Source organism: Mixophyes fleayi, chromosome 2, assembly GCF_038048845.1.
Source record: "Mixophyes fleayi isolate aMixFle1 chromosome 2, aMixFle1.hap1, whole genome shotgun sequence".
Lineage (NCBI taxonomy): Eukaryota > Metazoa > Chordata > Amphibia > Anura > Limnodynastidae > Mixophyes > Mixophyes fleayi.
In genome coordinates this window covers 80,234,259-80,256,388 of record NC_134403.1, presented here as the reverse complement: position 1 = coordinate 80,256,388, position 22,130 = coordinate 80,234,259, and the positions used below count along the sequence as shown (strand labels likewise).

The window sequence follows — 22,130 nt, the reverse complement described above, 5'->3', positions numbered from 1 at the left end:
GTCATCCTGAGTACTGGAGGAAGTTATACAGAGCAACCCATACTCCTGGAAGCATAATGATGTCTCAATGAATGACTTTATTTAAATGATCATTTATTGACAATAAACTGAAGGTTAGGTGGAGGCAACCAGATCACTTACTATGGGTGGCACAAGGGAAAGTTATTTTTCTGGTGTGTGGACATTGTTGTCAATATCAGGGGTTGACTGGGGTATTCAGTCAATAACACCCTTTTCATGTCTGCGTTGGTTAAGCCTTGGATACCCAACAGCAAGGGGGTATTTAATAACAAACATGTGGAGAATGCATGCTGAGTTTATACATGGAGGTTAACAGTAACAAGAGGGCCGATTATAAACTGTCAAAAAGACAGATTCCTGGAACATAATCTCAAATCTCAAACGTGCAAATGTGTCCATATAACATCTGTGCCCATACAATGATATGTGTCTCCTTTCAGCTTTCGGAAGTACTTCCATGCTTTACACAACCATTTTCTGGACTACAGACTGTTATAATGCTGCCTGCTCTGATAGACGTCACTTACACAGCCTACTTTCAATTTTGACCAGCCCATTAATTAATTACTGCTTTTTTCTCCTAAAATATTGCCAGTACTAGTAATGTCTGACACCTGATCCCTGGGGTATCTGAAGACATTATATTCATGTAGTTTGCAGAGGGATAAAGAGCCTCTGCATCAACCCACTAAAACAGGCACCACCAGAGATACCGCAGGGAGGTCAGGGGGCAAGTGGTGGGGTGGCTTGATGGTGTTACTGTGGACTCTCCATCTGCTGTGTAATTTGTGGCATTGCACAGCGAGGGCGGGACTTGATGTAGGTATACATGTCACCAAGCCCTGCCTCCACCCACTTCATTAGTGAAGTAGTTGCATTCTAGGAGGGAGGTCTGCTCTGAAATCTTGGAATCTCCTGTACATTCCAGAAGAGTAGGTAAGTATGCCTTATTTTAGATGGAAGCACATTGTGTATGTCTGCTGTCCTTAATGTGCTAAGCCATGCACTTACCAAAGCAAATGGCCACAAGTATGTAAAAATAGGTACATCATATCACAAGAGGGAAATACATGGCATTTGTGCTGTGAGTCTCCTCTCCTGAATAGCTGTGGATGGACTGAGTTGCTGGCTCTGGGCTTCAGGAAACAGGATTCGGGATTCCCTATTTGCTTTACGGGGACAAATTGCATTCAATTAGGAGAGAATTATGTTTCAAGTTTTATCCAAACCCTTAAGTGCACAAACTCACAATAGGTGTGCTTTCTTATTGAAATTGTCTTATTAATGACACGTACACCAAGAGAAATAAATGAACATCTTTCCTCTGTGATCCTTTGCACAAGAGACAATGTAACTGTGTGTTTAGGTTATTTAGATATTAGACTCCGCATCAACTATATTGTTTTGCAAACTTGCACTGTGCCAGCAGCAAAGCGTGAGCTGAACTGGTAGCACCTATTGACCAGATTACAAAATTAGATAAAAATTGGTTAACCTTGACTTTGGTGCTGTGCGCTATGTACATTACTGAGCAAGAACGATGAATATAAATATTTTTTTATAGAACACATTTTCTATTGTTTTGCAAAGACATAAATATTTTAACACGCAAAAAATAAAGTTGTCGTTGGACTGACTCCGTATTATCTGCATAGAACAAGGTCGTGGATACCCTGGGATCATTGGAGGTAGTTCTGCCTCCTATTTGCCAGCACATATTACTATTATTCCTTATTTATATGCATTGGTTTTATCTTTGCTTATATCGATAAGATTTGTGTATTTTCTTCATTTTTAATTTGTGTCTATTTTTTCAATAATATTTATTATTTGATATATTCATGGTTACTCTGTCAGCAAGTGCATGCTGCATATAGGAATTCTGCACAATCATCGGAGTATCAGCCATGAAATATAGTCCTTTGAAATACTGTAAAATCAATGTAAGCTCAGACTAAACAAGGCATATTGATTTTCCGCACTATGCTTATGTTAGAGGCTTTCTGTAGTGCTCCTGACTGCCGGATGCTGCAAAAAGGGAGAAGAACAACAAAACAGTTGTGTCTAATAGATTGATGACAAATTACTGATGTTGGGGTTTGCTCTAATTACAGTAGAAACGAGCTTGACCAAAACAAAATATTTCTTTAAATGGTTTTTACATATGGTCCTGCTTTAAGCAAACGTTTCTGTGTACAATTTTCTTTTCATTAATCCTGAGCACAAGTCCTCCCATAAATGTGTTTTTATTTTGATGACACTCAGCATTGAATCCTAGTGTAAGTATTAGATAAACCTATGCAGTATCACAGTCAGAGAAACAATGTGGGCTTCCATTGTTCTCTGTATGACTCTCTCTCATCTAATTAGGTCAGTAAAACCGGAGCTGAAGGTTCTGTTCTGGATGAAGCTAAGAACATCAACAAATCTCTATCTGCCCTGGGAAATGTCATATCATCACTGGCAGAAGGATCGGTAAGGGACAGCTAGCAATGCATGAACACTGTTACTTCATTGCTCAGTTACTGTCAATAATTATATACAATATTACATCAACCATGTATTGTGTTCCATTTATAATGAAGCAAACAAGCACTTTACAGTATCATTTCCTCTTCTGTGTTGTAGAAAGGATACGTTCCTTACAGAGACAGTAAGATGACTCGAATCCTCCAAGACTCCTTGGGAGGTAACTGTAGGACCACCATGTTTATCTGCTGCTCCCCATCCAGCTACAATGATGCAGAGACAAAGTCAACACTCATGTTTGGCCAGAGGTAACGGGGCTTAGCAGTTATATTCCTGTTAGTGTTCAATAAATAAGTATTGATTATATACTTTAGTATATTTATGTCCTTCATTCTGTTTCTCACTGTATAACTGATGATAACTTGTATCTTATAGGTTCCTCCCCTGATAATGTTATTTCCAAAGTACTTATGTATATGATTTGATTTTATGACCTTGGGCTAGATTTACTAAACTGTGGGTTTGAAAAAGTGGAGATGTTGCCTATAGCAATCAATCAGATTCTAGTTATCATTTATTTAGTACATGCTACAAAATGACATCTAGAATCTGATTGGTTGCTATAGGCAACATCTCCACTTTTTCAAACCCGTAGTTTAGTAAATATACCCCTTTGTCCCTTTCACCTAATGTCTTTGAAGGCACATTTTTGCTTTGCACGCTAATGGTGCTTTCCAAATAAATAGAACTCTATCTTTGTAGGGCCAAGACCATCAAGAACACTGCATCAGTCAACCTGGAGCTGACTGCAGAACAGTGGAAGAAGAAGTATGAGAAGGAGAAGGAGAAGAACAAGACCATGAAGGAGACCATTGAGAAACTGGAAGCTGAGCTCAGCCGCTGGAGGAACGGTAAGGAGCTGTTTAGGACAGGCACAATCACCCATCTCTAAAGTGCAAAATCGATTTTTCGGGATGAGATAAAATGATTCACTCTGTAGCTGATACATGGAATAAAGCTATGGTACCAAAACTTGTATGACTCAACCAAAACATTTCTCGGGCATTAGTAATAACGTTGAATGACCTTTGTTCTCTAGGAGAGAACGTGCCTGAGACAGAGCAGTTGAGTGACAGGGAGCAGCTCACCCAGGAAACTTGTGATGAGACACCAGTCAATGATAACAACTCCTCCATTGTGATCCGAATCTCAGAAGAGGAGAGGAGGAAGTATGAGGAGGAAATCCGTAAGATGTATAAGCAGCTGGATGACAAGGTGTGGACCAGTCACTAGTAAGAGTCAGAACAACACTGTTTTATCTCTTCTACGTAAACATGGTTTCTGCTTATTACTTTTATAGGACGATGAGATCAACCAACACAGTCAGCTGGCAGAAAAGCTCAAGCAGCAAATGATGGATCAAGATGAGGTAATATTTATTAAACAGAAGATTCTTCTAGAATGAAATGCAAATTCAGTCTCTTAGTACAGCAGGTCACTGGGAGTTCTTATTTACATAATATAGGTAAAGTAAAATAACATATAAGGGATAATAAATTAAGGACACTTTGTAGATTATTTATATATGGAATAATTACTGATTATTTCACATCTGAATGACATTGGAATTCTGCATTGTGAGTGTTTTGTAATGGTCACAGAGCTCTGCTGTGATTTTATATATCTTTAATATCTGCAGGGTAAATTATTCCAATATGAAGTATTGGCATATATCCCGAAACAGGAACCTTTACCTTACATTCATGGCATTTGTTTATGGCATAATAATACAGAGATATGTTAAAAAAGTGTGAGCCTGATATCATATGTACAGTGTCTTTTACACTACCAGAGCATTGGTGTGAGCGGAGCGACAATAATATAGTTTGATAACAATATTTGTATTGTGTATAAGCACGAATTACTATAGAAGATCTGTGTATGCTATAATTATGTTCTTATGGTGAGCTATACAAGTTTATAGAATTATTATAGGGTGTGCATGTGCAGAACCGGGAAAATGGCCACTTAGACTGGAAGCTCCAGCTGATTTAGAAGTTTGTGCTTAACCCTGACCCACTATCAGTGAAATGCAATAGACATGCAGGGTTATTACGCCATTAACCAGGGTATCCACTACACTTTGGGGGTGATGGATTGAGCCATATATCTAAGAGAAACATACTTATATATGCTTTTAGTGCATCACATGTTCCTCCAATACATAGAGAAACTCCTGTGCCAAATCTCCTCACTTTGTCAATAACTGATCTTCTGTCAGTAACAGGTCTTCTGTCAATAACTGATCTTCTGTCAGTAACAGGTCTTCTGTCAATAACCGATCTTCTGGCATAACAGTTCTTCTGTCAGTAATTGTTCTTTTGTCAGTAATTGTTCTTTTGTCAATAACTGATCTTCTGTCAGTAATTGTTCTTCTGTCAATAATTGTTCTGTTGTCAATAACAGATCTTCTGTCAGTACTTGTTCTTCTGTCAATAACTGATCTTCTGTCAATAATTGTTCTTCTGTCAGTAATTGTTCTTCTGTCAATAACTGATCTTCTGTCAGCACTTGCTCTGTTGTCAATAACTGATCTTCTGCCAGTACTTCTTCTGTTGTCAATAACTGATCTTCTGTCAGTAATTGTTCTTCTGTCAGTAATTGTTCTGTTGTCAATAACAGATCTTCTGTCAGTACTTGTTCTTCTGTCAATAACTGATCTTCTGTCAATAATTGATCTTCTGTCAGTAATTGTTCTTCTGTCAATAACTGATCTTCTGTCAGCACTTGCTCTGTTGTCAATAACTGATCTTCTGCCAGTACTTCTTCTGTTGTCAATAACTGATCTTCTGTCAGTACCTCTGTTGTCAATAACTGATCTTCTGTCAGTAATTGTTCTGTTGTCAATAACAGATCTTCTGTACCTTTAAGCATCTAAGGTAAAAAACAGGTGTCCAAACCCTGTTCACAGATGAACGGGCTGGGAACAGTGGCTGGGGCTTTGAAAAATGCAGTTTGAGTTCAACCTGGGAGTGGGGGATTATCCTTTATAGGCTGAATGTCCACTGTGCACTAGGCTTGGCTCAGGGTATAGAATCGATAACTAAACAAGTTACTGAACAAGGGGCTTACTCTCTCATAAAATGTACTATAGGTGCTCCAGCCAGTGGCATAATAAAACCATTGGCCCCAGTGGAGATGAAGCAATGGACACCCATTGTTTTTTAATTGTAATTAAGAAAAAACTCTAGAGTGTTTTTTTGTTTTGTTTTTTTACATTAAAGCATATTCTGTGTTGATGAGCGCAGAGAGTTCTAAAACAAATCCATTTTGATTCCATAATAAAATGTGAAAAATGCCAAATGGGCGAATACTTTTTATAGTTACTGTACAATTTACTTATTGGGAGATGACTCAGAACTGAGTAAAGTGGAGGTGAACAGTAGCTAAGTCTAGCACAGATTACCTGTCCTAATCTGCCATGAAGTAGTATCTGAGGATATCTTTCCTAATAATACCTAGCTCTGTTCATCATTTATATATCTAATCCCTGATACACATGCTTTTTTATATTCAGTTATTCATCTATCTGACAATGTATATTACTTGCACAAATGACATGACCATAGAATTGTTCTTTATACCAATAGCTCTTAATATCCACCCGGGGAGACAATGACAAGGTGCAGATGGAACTGAGTCGCCTGCAGTCAGAGAATGACTGTGCCAAGGAAGAAGTGAAGGAGGTTCTGCAGGCTCTAGAAGAGTTAGCTGTAAACTATGATCAGAAGTCCCAGGAAGTGGAGGATAAAACTCTACAGAACCAAATCCTTGCTGAAGAGCTGTCTCAGAAAGTTGTAAGTACACATAGATCATCATTTCTGTGTTCTAACCACAAGGTGGTGATATTGCATCGATATGATATGGAAGATCTGTGTATGCTATAATTATATTCTCACAGTGAGCCACATGATTCAATAGATACAGATTCATTTTGTACGGGGCACAGGCTTTGGTAAAATCATACCTCCCAACATTTGGGAAGGTGGCATTGGGACAGTGGGCATAGCCAGGCCACGGTGGGGCGTGGCCACAACCCGTGGCGCGCCTTGCACTTTTGAAGCAATAGGCTGCCCCATTCTCTAAACACCTTTATTACCGTGCGCAGGGCACTTGTTCACCGCTGCTCTGCCATGCAATACTTCACACCAATTGTGTTAGCTAAGGAATGGGTTATGAAAGTTATTGCCAATAGCCTGAGACACAATAGGCCTGAGGCTGAGATAAATGTACACACATTTGCATGGCGTAAGAGAGCATATGTATAGGCACGCATACACTTGCACCTCCTTACGACTGGAGAGGCGGAACGGGGAGGGAAGGAACAGTCTAACGTAGGCCAAGTACAGCACGGGTATATTCATGCTAATGCAAATGAGGCTGACCAAGATGACACATATATACGCCTTTCAGGAACCGTATCTCTGCACCTGCTTAGAGGGCAGGTGCAAATGATGACAGTCACCAGCGCTAGCTAGCTGTTTTGATTGAGTCATTGCAAATTCCCTGAAAGTCAAATTAAATAACAGTTTATTTACACTAGTTAATAATGCCCACGACCAAGATCAACATACTTATTTTAAGAAACTTAGTGCTGTCATCTCTCAGCATAGATAGCATAGAAAAGGGAACATGATTGTAGGAGGAGATGTTATTACAATACGCAGTGATGACTTGAGCTCTTGTAACTCCAGGGTCCTCTCTAAACTATATCTCCATTATTACTTTTGGAGGGTTTGAGAACCTCTCAAAAGACTACACATACAATTCAGCATTCATGGTACGTATTCCATGTTGGGTATGATTGTGCTCAGTCACTCCCTGACCCAATAGTAATGTATACATCCAGCTGATAATCACAGCAGATATTATGGGAATTTCAACCCATACTCAGACAATCTTTCTGAATTTGGGTACCACATTGAATACATCCTGGAAATTACATTGAATTAAATACTTCCCTGACATTAAATCAATGGTTCCATGGGACACCTACAAAGCAGTTATAAGGGGTTATCTAATAAATAATTATTACAATGATTATAATTTATCATCTGCAACAACCCTTGTCTCCTAGACACAATGTCGGCACCCTAGGCTTTGCCAAAAATCCTTAGCCAAATTAAACTCTGAAATTTCATCAGAAAAAATAGCCATGACCATTAAAAAAAACAGAGGCAAGGCCGACTACCCCGATGGCTTTACTGCAGCAATTTAACAACTCGAAAATGTTTTCCCTCGCTTCGCTCCCTCACATCCACACATTACTTAAGATCATTCTGTAACAGAATAAAGGTAAAGACTCCAACAGCTGCTCTAGAAACCGCTCCTTATCCCTGCTGAATAACAATGTTATATTATACAATGAAATGCTATCTGAATGCCTAAATTCAGTGCTCCTATTGTTAATCCATAATGATCATGTGGGCTTTAACCCAGATAATCAACTCTAGTCATACCCCTTCTCTTGTAATATCATTAGATGGTGAGAACGCATTTGTCAGGATACTCTGGCCTTTACTGATGGTTACGCTTGGCCTGTAGCATTACAGGGAAGTTCTTAACAAATATACAACATGCATACTTCAGTCTCTCAACCAGAATCTCAAATAATTGTCTCCCTTCAGATGTGATATTAGCAGTGTTACTAGGCTGATCTCTCTCCCCCTGTCTTTAGACAATGTAATTGAGCCCCTAGTAATGAAGATATTCAGGGCAATGAGGATAGGAAGCTGTCTAAAGCCTTTTCACGGAAGATGTGTTGCAAAAACTCTCAGCCCCTCATTCCTCCATCCAAAATTTATACAAAATCTTGTTATAAAGTTACCTACTGAGCACGGTGGCTTAGTGATTTTATATATTTGAGACTTGGATTGCTATTACCAGTTTACAGCAAAAACATGGTATCCCAAGGTTCAATGACTATTTACATCTAAGGCACTACTTCACCTTACTTCCTCTTACCTGCTGGATTAAATCTCTCACACGTTTTGAAAATCCTAAAATATCGTATTCTAAGGGGCCTTATCTCTACTGTCTATATCCTATATCTATGCTGATGACAATGTGGTCTACAGAATACTAAATACAATATGGTTTATCGCAAAAGTGGAAAAAATAACATTATTTACATGACAAAGAAGTGTCAAGAATCCTACATTTAGATACAGGACTCCGCATCTATCTTTCACTTCACATGGTGGCAAGCCCAGCTGATGCATGTTCACTGAGGTGCAATCAGGTAATCGCTGAGACGGGGAGTTGAACTCCCAAAAAGTATTTAACCCTGCTCTTCCTGTCATTACCTACAAGAGTATCAGCTTTGCTGTTCTGAGTTCCTGAGCATGTTATCCTGGTTACTACTTGATTCCTGGTTATTAACCCGGCTAGTTCCTCTTTTTGTGAGACTTGGATCATGACTTTGTAATGCGCTGACAGATTGGTTTTGGCCCTTGGATTTCCCTGCCTATTCCCCTGCCTGCTGATTCTGTTTTTATTACCTGCATCCTTCTGACCTCGGCTTGTCTGACCACTCTGCCTTCTGAGCTACTACCTGTGGTGCTCTGCCCACTATATTAAGAGCCAGTGATCTGTGACCTGGTTACAACACACAGCCACATCCATCCCACCATGTGGTGGTCTCTGGTGAACATCGGTAGTAACTTAGACTCCGCCCGACTGCTCTCTGGCTGTATCAATCCTAGATGTTGAGTCCACAACCCCTGACCTGATAAGGAGATACATTTATCCAAGTATGGCAACTACATTGTAAAACTCTTTACTCCTAATAACCCCTCTGTGTTCTCATCTGCAAAGTCCTAAACTAGACTCCTGTTTTCTCTATTTGGGATTAAAATGATGTAATTCCAATATGCCCTACCATCTCTCCCTCCCATCCTACCTCAACCTTATCCCTCCTACACTCCCTCCCTTTTTACATTGATAGCTTGTAAACTGTTTAATATATAATTAGTTTAATTCCTATTAGTCATTCTGCATAATCAGAAAGTGATTTTTTTAAAATGTATATATGTTTTTATGCTTGAAGACTTACAAGCTGTCTAAAGGTGACTTTGAGGAATTTATTGTTTTTTTTATCCCTTTAAGGCCACTCTCCTGTCTCTGGAAAATGATCTACATCGCCTGCAGGAGTTTAGTACACATCAACGAAAGCGAATTGCAGAGGTTCTCAATGGCCTCATGAAGGACCTTAGTGAGTTCAGTGTCATTGTGGGCAATGGAGAATTTAAACTGGTGAGTAAGCAATGCACAATACCAAGATCACAGGGGACTAAGTGCTTCAACTGAGGAATGTGCACAATTAATTATAGTGTGTCCATGGTTTAAACATTCTGTGCATTGTGTGTTTTTGTTTTAAAATATGTACTACTTTATAATTTGAAAACTCAAATAATCATACAATGTAGAGGACTGATTAAAAAAATGAGAAATGTTTAAAATAAGTATAATAACATGCTGTAAAGTTTACAGTGTATTCTATGCATTTTTCATTTTTTGTTTGTTTTGTACCTTCATGTTGTCTACAAGCACTAGAATTTGCCACAGTTTCATTTTATGTTTAATATTGTTATTATTGTACTGGAGATGCTTTTCATATATAGTTTTTAACTTGTAACTTAAAGGACATTACACTCATAAGTGTATATTCAAAATATGATTTGCAAGTTTACTGCTTTTCTTTAGCAAAGGGGATAACTGTTTTACAAAGCAGAGCAACATTGTTTTAATAAAGCAATAAAATATCCGTAGTAGCTCTCTGCTACGTTATCCTGTAGTGAACAATGAAGCAGGAGCAGGTACATGCCCAGACTATTTGTTTTCTAACTCACTTGTTACATGTTGGCTGAAACCTCCAGAACAGAAGAATATGGGCTACAAACTTTAATAGATAATTTTATTTTCAGTTTAAGGAAGCAGAACAAAATCATAATATACTCCCAAACATTTAATATTCTTAAAATGGGACACATCCACCCCATCTCTGAAAGGGGTATGTGATCGAGCCTTGTTAAGGGCTTGGTCATGCGCAGCGGGCATTGCCACTCCCCGCTGATCTGGTCAAACATGCCAATCAGCGGGATGGCGGGCCAGTACCCTCCAATCAGGACTGTCCTGACAAAATCGGGACAATTGAGAAGCATGTCATAATAAGTTGTCATATAAGAAATAACAGGATATTTGAAGTTTAAGCTGGTTGACTGGTGCTCAGCATATATTATGAATTGGGTCTCTCATTTCTATCTCTTTTCCTTGTTTTACCTTTAGTTTTAGTGAGATTTAGAAAGTCGTTTTTGACACGTTTTCTCTCTTTAGCCGGTGGAGATCAGCGGGGCCATAGAGGAAGAGTTTACAGTGGCACGTCTGTATATCAGTAAGATCAAGTCTGAGGTGAAATCAGTGGTGAAAAGGTGCCGTCAGCTGGAGAACCTCCAGGTGGAATGTCACCGCAAGATGGAAGTGACTGGACGGGAGCTGTCCTCATGCCAGCTGCTTATATCACAGGTAGACAGCTACATGTGGCTTAAAATTTACCTAGTATGATGATTTCGATACATTTTTAATTACAATTCTGGTAAAGGAAAATAAGTTTGATGTAAGAATTTTATTTCCTATAGAGGTGGATATGGTGCTACAATTTTCTCAGTTTGACAAGAGCCTCACACCACTGCTCTGTCCTACTGAGCGACCCTGCTCTTTACAATGTATTGTATGCTCTCAGTTTCTGGCTTAATGTTTGCCTCAATTCTCTTACTCACATCATGACACTGCTCCTGTCACATGCAGCTATGACCTCACTTATACAATCCCATGGCTGCACAGGTTACTGAAACCCAAAAGAATGGTTCGCTCGTCTCTTGAATAGTCTGTTCTGCTGTGAACATTCCGATGATCTTGTTGACTACATTCACATCCACTCAAAATACACACAGACATAGCAATGACAGATGAAGAGGTTGAAAGGCACCTAAATATCACTACAGCTCTGGGATAGCCCACAATAGAAAATGTAGATCATTTAGTCATTTAGGGGTAGATTTATCAAACCTTCTAAAAAGCAAAAGTGGATGAGTTGCACGTGGCAGCCAATCAGATTCTAGTTATCATTAATCTAGTACAATGTAGAAAATGATAGTTTGAATCTGATTGGTTGCTATGGGCAAGACCTTCACTATTCCTATTTAGAAGGTTAGATAAATCTACCCGTTAGTAACACAGTATTAGATATTGCGAATAGAAATATGGCAACACGCTTTTATATGAAGTAATTGTCCGTTTGCACAGTCAGTAGTCCAGGCAGTTGCAGTATAACAATGGAACCAATCAGCCATTGAAATCATAATTGATTGTTCTCAGTGCTGCAGTACCTGGAAAATTATGAATGAGCTGTGTGGATGTTGTGCTAGTAGCATTTTTAGGTATTTTGGATTGACTATGCAAAATCAAGTACATAAGATTTAGTGCTCATAAAGAGGTTCTGATGGACTGATTTTTTAAATAAATTTTTATGGTTTTACTTTATTCAAGGCTGAACAATCGAATATACAGTTATAAAATGGTACAGGACTAGAACAATACAGAAAAGAAACTGAGTCAAACAATCACTAGAATAGATGCAAAAAACATCAACCAAGAGCTGACGGACCCATTTTATAAGATAAGAAAACACCATCTCCACCCATCTAGTACGCCCATATTTTAACCTATAGTAACCTCAAAACCCTATTTGATCGTTAGTTCTTTGTAAGGATATCCTTATGTCTATCCCAGGCATGTTTAAATTGCACTACTGTATTAGCCTCTACCACATCTGAATCTCTGATGGTAGGCTATTCCACTACCCTTTCTGTGCAGTAATTTTTCTCAAATTTCCTCTGAACCTCCTTCCCTCCAGTTTCAGTGCATGTTGTCATGTTCTAATATTTCTCTTCTTTTGAAGAATGTTTCCCTCCTGTACCTTGTTAAAGCTCTTTATATATTTTAAAGTTTCTATCACATCCCCCCTTTCCCTTCTCTGCTCCAAACTATACATATTAAGATCTTTTAGTCTTTTCGGGTAAGTTTTGTGCTGTAGGCCATGCACCATTTTAGTTTCCCTTCTTTGTACAGTCTCTAATGTATTTATATCCTTCTGGAGATATGGCCTCCAGAATTGAACACAGTGGGCCTGCTTCATTAAGTAAAGTAAAGCAAAAAAAATGAGTAACTTTGAACCTTAGCAAAACCATGTTGTATTGGAGGGGGTACATACATTTAAACTGTGAGGATTTATAATTGGGGTAGGGCATGTCCTAGATCAACTGTTTGATGTCAGTGTAAAAATAAATCTATCAAGTATTTACATCCTACATAAAACATCAGCCAATATTTTCCTTATGTGCAAAATAAAAAACTAATTTGCAATCCCTTGTATTGTAACATGGTTTTGCCAAGGTTCAAAGTTACTCCTTTTTTTTGCTTTACTTTCATTAATGAATCAGGTCCAGTATTCTAGATGAGGCCGTACCAATGACCTTTACAGTGGCATTATTACTTCCTTCTTTCTGCTACTGATTCCTCTTTGTGTACAACCAAGCACCTGACTTGTCTTTCTCATTGCTATTTTAATCCAGCTCAAGAAAATCTCATTGTTGTTTTAAATTACATACAACTGGGACCAATGTGTCCAGAAAGCTCCAATGAACCTCAGCTCTTCTGTATTTCAGTGAACAAGTCAGTGACTGAGAAAAAGTAAATCAATGCAATCAATGTGTGTAACATTGCAGGATGCACAAATAGAATTTGTCCAAAGCCTTCTGTTTCTGCACCATATCCTTCTACAAAGGAGCTCCTCCATGCTTCCTCCATTTACCTTGTGTCCTGGTAACTCACTGGTGCTGGGAAGTCATGTGTCAATGGACATTTCTTTTTGAACATATCCATACTGGACATTGTGGAAATAAAATACAAGTTCATGTTATTAGTCTAAAAAAAATACTCCTCATAAAGATTAGCAGCTTCATTTAAAAGTCTGCTAGTTCTACATTTGATCAACTAAATGACTTTTCAGTCTTCCAGCTAATCCACTAGAGTTGTTGTGTTGCAGTTAAAAGGATTGTGAACAAAGCAGAACAAACAATAGGCAAAGGATGATGACCTCCTTTTATGTTTGTTGTCGCTATCTCTCTTCTTGAATATTCTGGTTCCTCTGTCAGTAGCAGTGCCCCAGGAGTCATTGCTGGGACTCTTCTCAATTGACTTTCTCCAAACCTCTATTAATGAACTAGTCGGCAGCTTAGAATTTCCTGCCCATTCCATGTCTGGTTAATTTGCCATTATCACTCGTATCTCCTGTTATCTTACGATTCAGGCAAATTGGGCATATGCCTAAGGCAGCACTGTGCAGGGACAATATGAAATGGTAATATGTAATGTAATGTGAGATAAATGCATGAGATGCACAATTTAAAGCCTAATGCCTAGGGCAGACTCAACTAAATTTAGCCCTGCTAAGAGTAATATTCAATTCTGTTTTAGTAACCTCGTCTCACTTCAAATATCCCGTCACTTCCATCTCATAAACATCTCACAATTCCCCTTACATTACTGGAGATACTTAGAAAGTACATAACTCGTCCTCCCCACCTTGATTATCAGTAACTTGGTAGTAAACTGCCTCCCCCTTAGCTAAGCTGGAACCGCATCAATCCATTCTGAATGCAACTGCTGGACTGATGTTTCCTACTAATAATATGCCGATTTGTGACAGTTTGTACCTATAAATGCTCATGTTATTACAGGTTCTCAGGGGTGCTGGTAATCAGGTAATCTATACATTGAATAGAACAACTTTTGATGCCTTTAATTTGTGTGAGCATGTTTATATGTGCACAATTATCCATGTAAGGAAAGCATTCAAACACACAAATGTGACACGTGTACTAAAGACTGCTTGATGTCCTCTCACACTCATGGTTAATTTAAGTCTTGCTTCAATGACCAGTATTTTTGGAAAAAAATAAATAAATTAATGAGGGTGGACCTAAAATGCTAGTAGGCAACACGTTGACTTGCATAGTTTTTTTACATTTTTGCTCATTTGTATTTGCCCCCCACAACCCCACACAAGTAGTCACAGCTGTTGTGTGTTCACCTCATACAGGAACTTATAGTCCTACAAGAGTTGGGGAGTCACATGTTACCTCATACCTTCCAACCTTATGTTGGCCGGGTCCGGGAGATCCTGGAGGGCAGGAGGGGTATATGGACGAAGGGAGCGAGGTTTCACAATTCGCGTCATTTTGGCCCCGCCCCCCAGTGACGTAATGTCTGTTTTGGGTCTTTTTACAAAGACCCCAAACAAGCATTACATCACTGGGAGCAGGGCCAAAATGACGCAAATCGCAAAGCCCCGCCCCCTTCACGCGTACATTCTGGCTCTAATTTTATTGAAGTTGGCAGGTGGGCCAGATGCGGGAGAATCACCAGCTCTCCCGGGAGTCCGTGAGACTGACCCGAATTTCGGGAGTCTCCCGGACATTCCGGGAGAGTTGGCAAGTATGTGTTACCTACCTCTGTTGTGGTCAGTATGACACAATCTTATGTTGACACTCCATTCTTTTCACACTACTGATATATAATCTGGTTTTCTGTATTGTTTCACAGCATGAGGCTAAGATCAGGTCTCTGACAGAGTACATGCACAGTGTAGAGCTGAAGAAACGCCAGCTGGAAGAGTCCTATGATACACTGAGTGAAGAGCTAGCCAAGATGCAGGCTCAAGGTACTGAACAGATATCCTTTGCACTACCGCATGTACTGTGCTGGAGGAAAGTGGAGCGGTTGCATCATAAAAAACAATGGAGTCAGCTATTGTAAAGTTTGAGCTAATTGATTACATTTTATTTTTCATTTGCAACACCTTGAGTATATTGCTTACTGTGTTTCCTCTGTTTTTTTAAGATGTATGTGGTTACTTATTCATTGATGCTCTACCTCATTAGCACCCTGACACTGCATAGAATCACCTATTGTGGCAGGTCTATGTCAGAGCTCTCAGTCATGCTCTGGATACAAAGCACATCCCACTCTGTAGCAGCAAAAGAAATCCCTTGACCAATCACAAACACGTTCTCTCTTTCCTAAGCCTGATACTCGTAGGGTAGAATAGAGCTGGCTGGTGATTGGTGGAGGGACTTCATTTAGGGGAGAGGAAGGTAGTGTATGAGTAGTGCATGTTATCTGCTATATGTTGGTTATACCTTTTGATGTTAATAAAGGTGTTCAGCGGTGTTAATGTGGATGTTAAGTCACAACACTTTTGTAACTTAAACAGGTTGCTGTTTATTAAAGATGATAACACAGTAGAATGCAGTTACTCACAGTTATATATATATCTACTATATAAATGCCTAGTGGTGTGTGTGGAGAAAAAAACCCAAGCTGCAGCGCCACCTGCTGGGCAGAGTTATACACTGACCTATATATTTCTTGAAGGAGAAGTGACAGTTGGGAGTGGTTGGTGGTTGCCGGGGGTGACAGTGGGGAGTTTTTAACACCTTAAGTAGCTTGATGAAGGATGTGGCGATGAAGATGAAGGATGAGGTGATGGAGAAAAATGATGAGGTGGTGACATGTGGACAAAACCACGTTAAAAAAGGGCGCTTGCATCGGGAAGTAACGCTCTTCCCCTGAGGAGGCCTGGGCTAGGCCCAAATGCATGACAAGAACCTTTTTAACACCTTAAGTAGCTTGATTTGACTAGAATGCATGAGTATCATGCACGGGTTAACTTGTATATATATCAATGTCTGATGTCAGAAGTATCATGCCAGTGTTTACATACTGTACTTTCTGCATTCAGCCTATCACATCAATAACACCTCTGAGGGATTTTCGATTGGACTGTACATGATATCTTACCAACACTTTCTTTTTCACTTGGCAGAAAACGTGACAGAGGTAGCAGTAAAGGATAAAGAGCAGGATGTGATAGAAGCTCGTGAGGTGAAGGTCAGTCTTCTGCCATGTCCTGGTGTTACTGACAATGCTAGTGTCTACTTTCCATTATCACCCTTTCTACGTTGTCTTCAATCCGAGTTACAGTTCTTGCTATCAGCCTCTATAGAAAAAGAGTGGAAATGTTCTTTGCACTGTTTCCTAAAAGGTAATTCTCCTGTGTGGCAGAAATTTCCAATGAAGACAGATGACTCCTGATCACTCTCACTCTTTCATTACCAGCCTCATGCAACTTTATAATACGGAAATGTTTGGCTCAGAAGGAAGTTTTATTTTTAAAATGTATGTGTGTCACAGTCCACATTATGTTTCAAATGTAGGATGTTGTCAGCAGTTCACGGAACTATTGCAATGCAGCCACAATGGATGTTATAGCGTGTCTTATTCTAAAGAACTCATAGGACTGAGGGTAAACTATCTCTGATGAGTAAACTATAACCTTATATTATATCCTGTGTGATTAGGTCACCACTGAATCAAATTAGTGACTTATATACATTTATACAGTTGCTGAATTACAGGAAAATACATTTTAGAAATTGCTCTGGCCAAACCTGTTCCTTCCATCTGTCTTCTAATACCTACGTTCACTGTTGAATGCTCCGGATGACCTGCTGCCATAATTGTCTTTTGCACCTTACAAATATGCTATGTAGTCACCTGACATTATATTCACATTGCTGGTTATGGGCAGCTAAGGAAGATTACCAACCATCTCTACTAGTATTTTTATGCTACCATAATTATTACATATTAATGATATTTAGATAATACACAAGTGGTGCTATTACAGTAAAGTCCTGTTAACAATATCTGTATAACTGTTGAGTCCTAATATTGTTGCTTATAATTGGTGAGTTTGTTTCTGTGTTCCTTATGAAGCTTCTATATTAAAAATAATAAATAACCCCCTACTGTGCATTATAATGAATATTAGAGGTCACCTTAGAATTCCATGACATGTATAAAAGCAGCATAGAAGTGGAAGTCATCTGTGACCTCTAATATCCATGTACAGTATCCAATATATGACAGGACATATCCAGTTGTCACAGATTTGATGACAACAATGACCCGCACTTCCCAGTGTAAGAAATGTTTTATGCGGAACCAACAAGAAAGATTTGAAGCTCAGAGACCAAATATTTTTCTTCATCTTCAGATTAGTACACATAGATCAGTTGTTAAGCTCTGTTAATCTTATTTATAGCATTACTGAAGCTGCTTTGAAAACTAGTGAAATTGTTTTTAGATGATGTCTAATGTTAGAACTTTGGACACAAAGTGACACAGAAGAAGACAGCTTCCATAATGTTTTGTAGCATATCTTATTAAAAAGAACTCAGAGGACTGAGGATAACCTTTCTCTGATGAGTAAATTATAACCTTATGGTATATCCCTTGTGATTAGGTCACTACTGAATCAAACTAGAGAGCTATATACATTTATACAGTTTCTGGATTACAGTAAAATAATTTTTAGAAATTGCTCTGGCCAAAACTGTTCCTTACATCTGTCTTTTAACACCTGTGTTCACTGTTGAATGCTGCGGATGACCTGCTACCATGATTGTCTTTTGCACGTTACAAGTGCTCTATAGTCGCCCGACATTATATTCACATTGCCAGTTATGGCAGCTATGATCAAAGAAGGAAGATTACCAACCATCTCTACTAGTATTTTTATGTTAATACAAATGCCCTGATTTGTCTGTTTTTGATACCAACCTTCAGCATTTCCGCTGTTACTGAAGACTAGCCACATACATTAGGAGATGACAATGTGTATTGTGGTTCAGTAATACCTTGTGTGCTGAATGATACTTACACATAGTCTACGCTGTAAGGGATAAAGCACTTACTTCCCCTCTGTTATGCATTGTGTCATTTCACCTTCAGCTATATCCATTTGTATTATAAGGTGCTGGAGATGCAGATGGAGAGCCACCGTGAGGCCCATCACAAGCAGCTGGCCCGTCTCCGGGATGAGATCAATGAGAAACAGAAGATCATTGACGAGTTGAAAGAGTAAGACACGAGAGCCCACACGAAGGGGTATATTTACAATACTGTGGGTTTGAAAAAGTGAAGATGATGCCTATAGCAACCAATCAGATTCTAGCTGTCATTTTGTAGAATGTACTAAATAAATGATAACTAGAATCTGTTTGGTTGCTATAGGCAACATATCCAGTTTTTCAAACCCGCAGTTTAGTAAATCTTGCCCAAGGTGTTTTTCATCTGTAATTTACTCTCTGTCTCAAACACAGTACAGTCCATACATCATGGTAGAGATTGTGCAGTTTTGGGATAAGAAACCATGAATGTCATGGTAAATGTATATTTAGCTAATCTAATGCTCCAGGTAATTATACTAATTTGATAATATTACCAGAAGCATCCCATTGTTCATTACCAATGAAACCTCAATCTTCTCTTAGATATTCTCTTCCAATAGGAATATCTGTATTTTGTGTGACCTGGGGGTAAATGTATCAAGCTGAGAGTTTCCGGCAGGTTTGAAAACTGGATGTTGCCTATAGCATCCAATCAGATTCTAGCTCTCATTTATTTAATACATTCTGCAAAATAATAGCTAGAATCTGATTGGTTGCTATAGGCAACATCTAGTTATCAAACCTGCCGGATACTCTTAGCTTCATACATTTATCCCCTGGATTCCTTTTTAATGGACATAAAAATAATAAAAACAAAATGTACCTGAAGCAGCCAAGTAATTATCAAAAATCAGAGGACCTCTGTGTTTAATTGCGATACTAAAATTTGTTTAATTAGGTATGCACCATATTCAGGATTAGGATCATGGCAGAATGCAACTTATTCTCTTATAACTGTTTCTTTAGTCTGAACCAGAAATTGCAGCTGGAGTTGGAGAAGCTGAGAGCTGACTATGAAAAGCTGAAGAGTGAGGAACATGAGAAGAGCAATAAGCTGCAGGAGCTGACGTGAGTATCCATTGAACCTCCAAAAGTTTTATTGCTGCTACTGTTCATATTGTGCACATAACTCTTACATTATGTATCTTTTCTTCTAATAGAAACAGCCCGTGGCTACAATTCAGCAAACAGTTATGTATTTTTCTAATGATGGAAGTCATTTTGACAGCGACGAGATTTCTGTGTAGCAATACCACATAGCACCACCTATAGGATTTTTTAAGAAAGGCAACTTTCACCAAAATTATGATATTCTTTCCACATGTAAACATTATCTTATCCTGCCATGGAAACGTTTATACACTTCTCTGGACACAAGGGATAGGGCTTCTTCGGTGTTAGGAACAGCAATAGCTAGTTCCACATTCAGGGCCTCATTTAGAGTCGGACGCAATGTGCGTTTAAAATGCAATCTCAGGAGCAGCTGCGGGAACTGGCCGCAGCTTGGTAGGGTATTACTAGTCGGATGCAACCCAAGTTGCGTCCCACTTGTAATACCCTACCCAACTGAGACCAGTTTCCGCAGCTAGCTAACTACTTGCTCCACCTCATTCCTGCCGTACTCTTTCTGTCTTTTTTGACGTGTGTTCCGTCTGCGTCTTGGTCCGTCTAGAGTTGTTTTTGCAGGTAGATGGACATAGTATCTTAATTATTCACGTTCACGCCTACATAACACCGCGTTACACCCTTTCCCTCGTACCAAGAGACACAAGCTGTTGCAAGTGTACACTGCGTTTGAAAAGCAGACGGAACTGTTGCTTACTGCGCATGCATGTCAGTGAAAATGTGCACGATGCGCCTAAAATGGACTTTGCATTCGACACTAAATGAGGCCCTCAGTCTAATTGGAAAAATAGAAACATGTTCCTGTATTTGTTTCTTTACACATTGCGGCTGCGGTGTGGCATGAGGTTTTACAGGGTGTGCTAATATTTACATTTAGCTTTTTTTATAACATTAGTTAATTGCGGTAAGATTGAGTTCATTCCTATTAATAACACAAACAGCATTTGTATTTGTAGTTGTGTGACAAGTTTTGTTTAATCTAATAACATCAACAAATGTCACAAAAGCCTTCCAATCTTTCAAGAACATTACAATAAAAGAAACACCAAGTTCTATTCCACTGATTAGGGAAGGGAATTTTTCTGAGCTCTTTTTCAAACCAACTTCACATGTTTACTGATATCTCCAGCTCACAAGTTTAGGCCAGCAACAAACAGGCAGATCTTACTGCTCGGCACATAGATGGGCAAATTGAACAAGCTAAGGAGCGTTCTTGGGTCCTATCATCATCATCACCATTTATTTATATAGCGCTACTGATTCCGCAGCGCTGTACAGAGAACTCACATCAGTCCCTGTCCCATTGGAGCTTACAGTCTAAATTCCCTACTATAGACATACACAGACAGACAGACAGAGAGAGAGAGAGACTAGGGTCAATTTGATAGCAGCCAGTTAACCTACCAGTATGTTTTTGGAGTGTGGGAGGAAACCGGAGCACCCAGAGGAAACCCATGCAAACACCTATTAGTGCAGACCAAAGACGCAGGGTGATTGGGTGGATCTGCAGTCCGCCTGCATCTCCGAACATGCCAATAATAGTCCTATTGGTTCCCACAGGATCATTATTGGGCATTGGGATTGTTTTCAGGCGATACTCTGTGATATTCGGTTAATTCCGTGTAGCCAGCATTAGAAACAACTTTAATATGTGCACATTTTACACCAGAATTGGTAGATATGGTATTTAAAAAAACAAAAGCATTGTATGGGCATCTTGTTTAATGTATCTGACCAGTGGCGGAACTACCATTGATGCGGGAGGAGCGGTGCACTGGGGCCCATGGAGATGCATGGCAGCTGAGGCGGGTCGGAGCTAGTAAGTTGTGGGCCCCAGTTCCCTCCTCCCCGCTTCCTGCACCAGGGCCCACAGCTCGCTAGTTCCACCTCTGTATCTGACAGTATTCATATATACGTGATTTATTAAATTATGCTGTTGACAAGTAAATAGGTTAAATAAATAATAATATGTGAATATTTTAGCTTTGCTTCTCTTATAAATGATCAGTGTTTATTGTTTACTTTGCATGTTTACCTTACTCTGCTTACACTTTGTGTTTTATCCTCCATAGATTTCTATACGAGAAACACGAGCAGTCCAAGCAGGATCTTAAAGGGCTCGAGGAGACTGTTGTAAGTAAGCTTCTTATGGTCTGTTCTCTTTTTGCCCAATAGTGGACTGTGTATCTATTGGATCCTCATGGAATTCCTCTCTGTATTTTAGGCCCGTGAACTTCAGACCCTCCACAACCTTCGGAAGCTTTTTGTTCAAGACGTCACATCTCGAGTCAAGAAAGTAAGTAGTCTGACTTTTCCTAATGCTTAATAATATAGAATTAATGGGAAAATAGAATTAAGGCATGAGACTTGTAGTAAGTCCTGATGGGCATGTGCATTGAAAGATAGGTGAAACCGTACAATTTCTAGTGTTCTCAGCATTGCAATCAGCATTGGAGCAGTCAGAATGTTAAGTATTTCAGAAGAGACTAACATATATTCTTAGCCTAGCAGAGTGGGTAGTGGGTGACAGTAAATGAAAGA

At 39.2% G+C, this 22,130-nt stretch overlaps 1 protein-coding gene across 2 annotated transcripts in view; it reads left to right on the top strand.

The window, feature by feature from the left end:
• Positions 1-22,130, top strand: part of KIF5A (kinesin family member 5A) — a 125,530-nt gene that overhangs the window by 73,522 nt on the left and 29,878 nt on the right. For both annotated transcript variants that reach the window (XM_075199366.1, XM_075199365.1), the window contains exons 9-22: positions 2,392-2,496; positions 2,650-2,798; positions 3,253-3,401; positions 3,590-3,765; positions 3,851-3,919; positions 6,141-6,347; positions 9,658-9,804; positions 10,885-11,073; positions 15,214-15,331; positions 16,496-16,560; positions 18,488-18,594; positions 19,431-19,532; positions 21,662-21,722; positions 21,814-21,885. In XM_075199366.1, the coding sequence (XP_075055467.1) occupies positions 2,392-2,496; positions 2,650-2,798; positions 3,253-3,401; positions 3,590-3,765; positions 3,851-3,919; positions 6,141-6,347; positions 9,658-9,804; positions 10,885-11,073; positions 15,214-15,331; positions 16,496-16,560; positions 18,488-18,594; positions 19,431-19,532; positions 21,662-21,722; positions 21,814-21,885 (1,716 nt within the window). The remainder of the gene's footprint in view (positions 1-2,391; positions 2,497-2,649; positions 2,799-3,252; positions 3,402-3,589; positions 3,766-3,850; positions 3,920-6,140; positions 6,348-9,657; positions 9,805-10,884; positions 11,074-15,213; positions 15,332-16,495; positions 16,561-18,487; positions 18,595-19,430; positions 19,533-21,661; positions 21,723-21,813; positions 21,886-22,130) is intronic.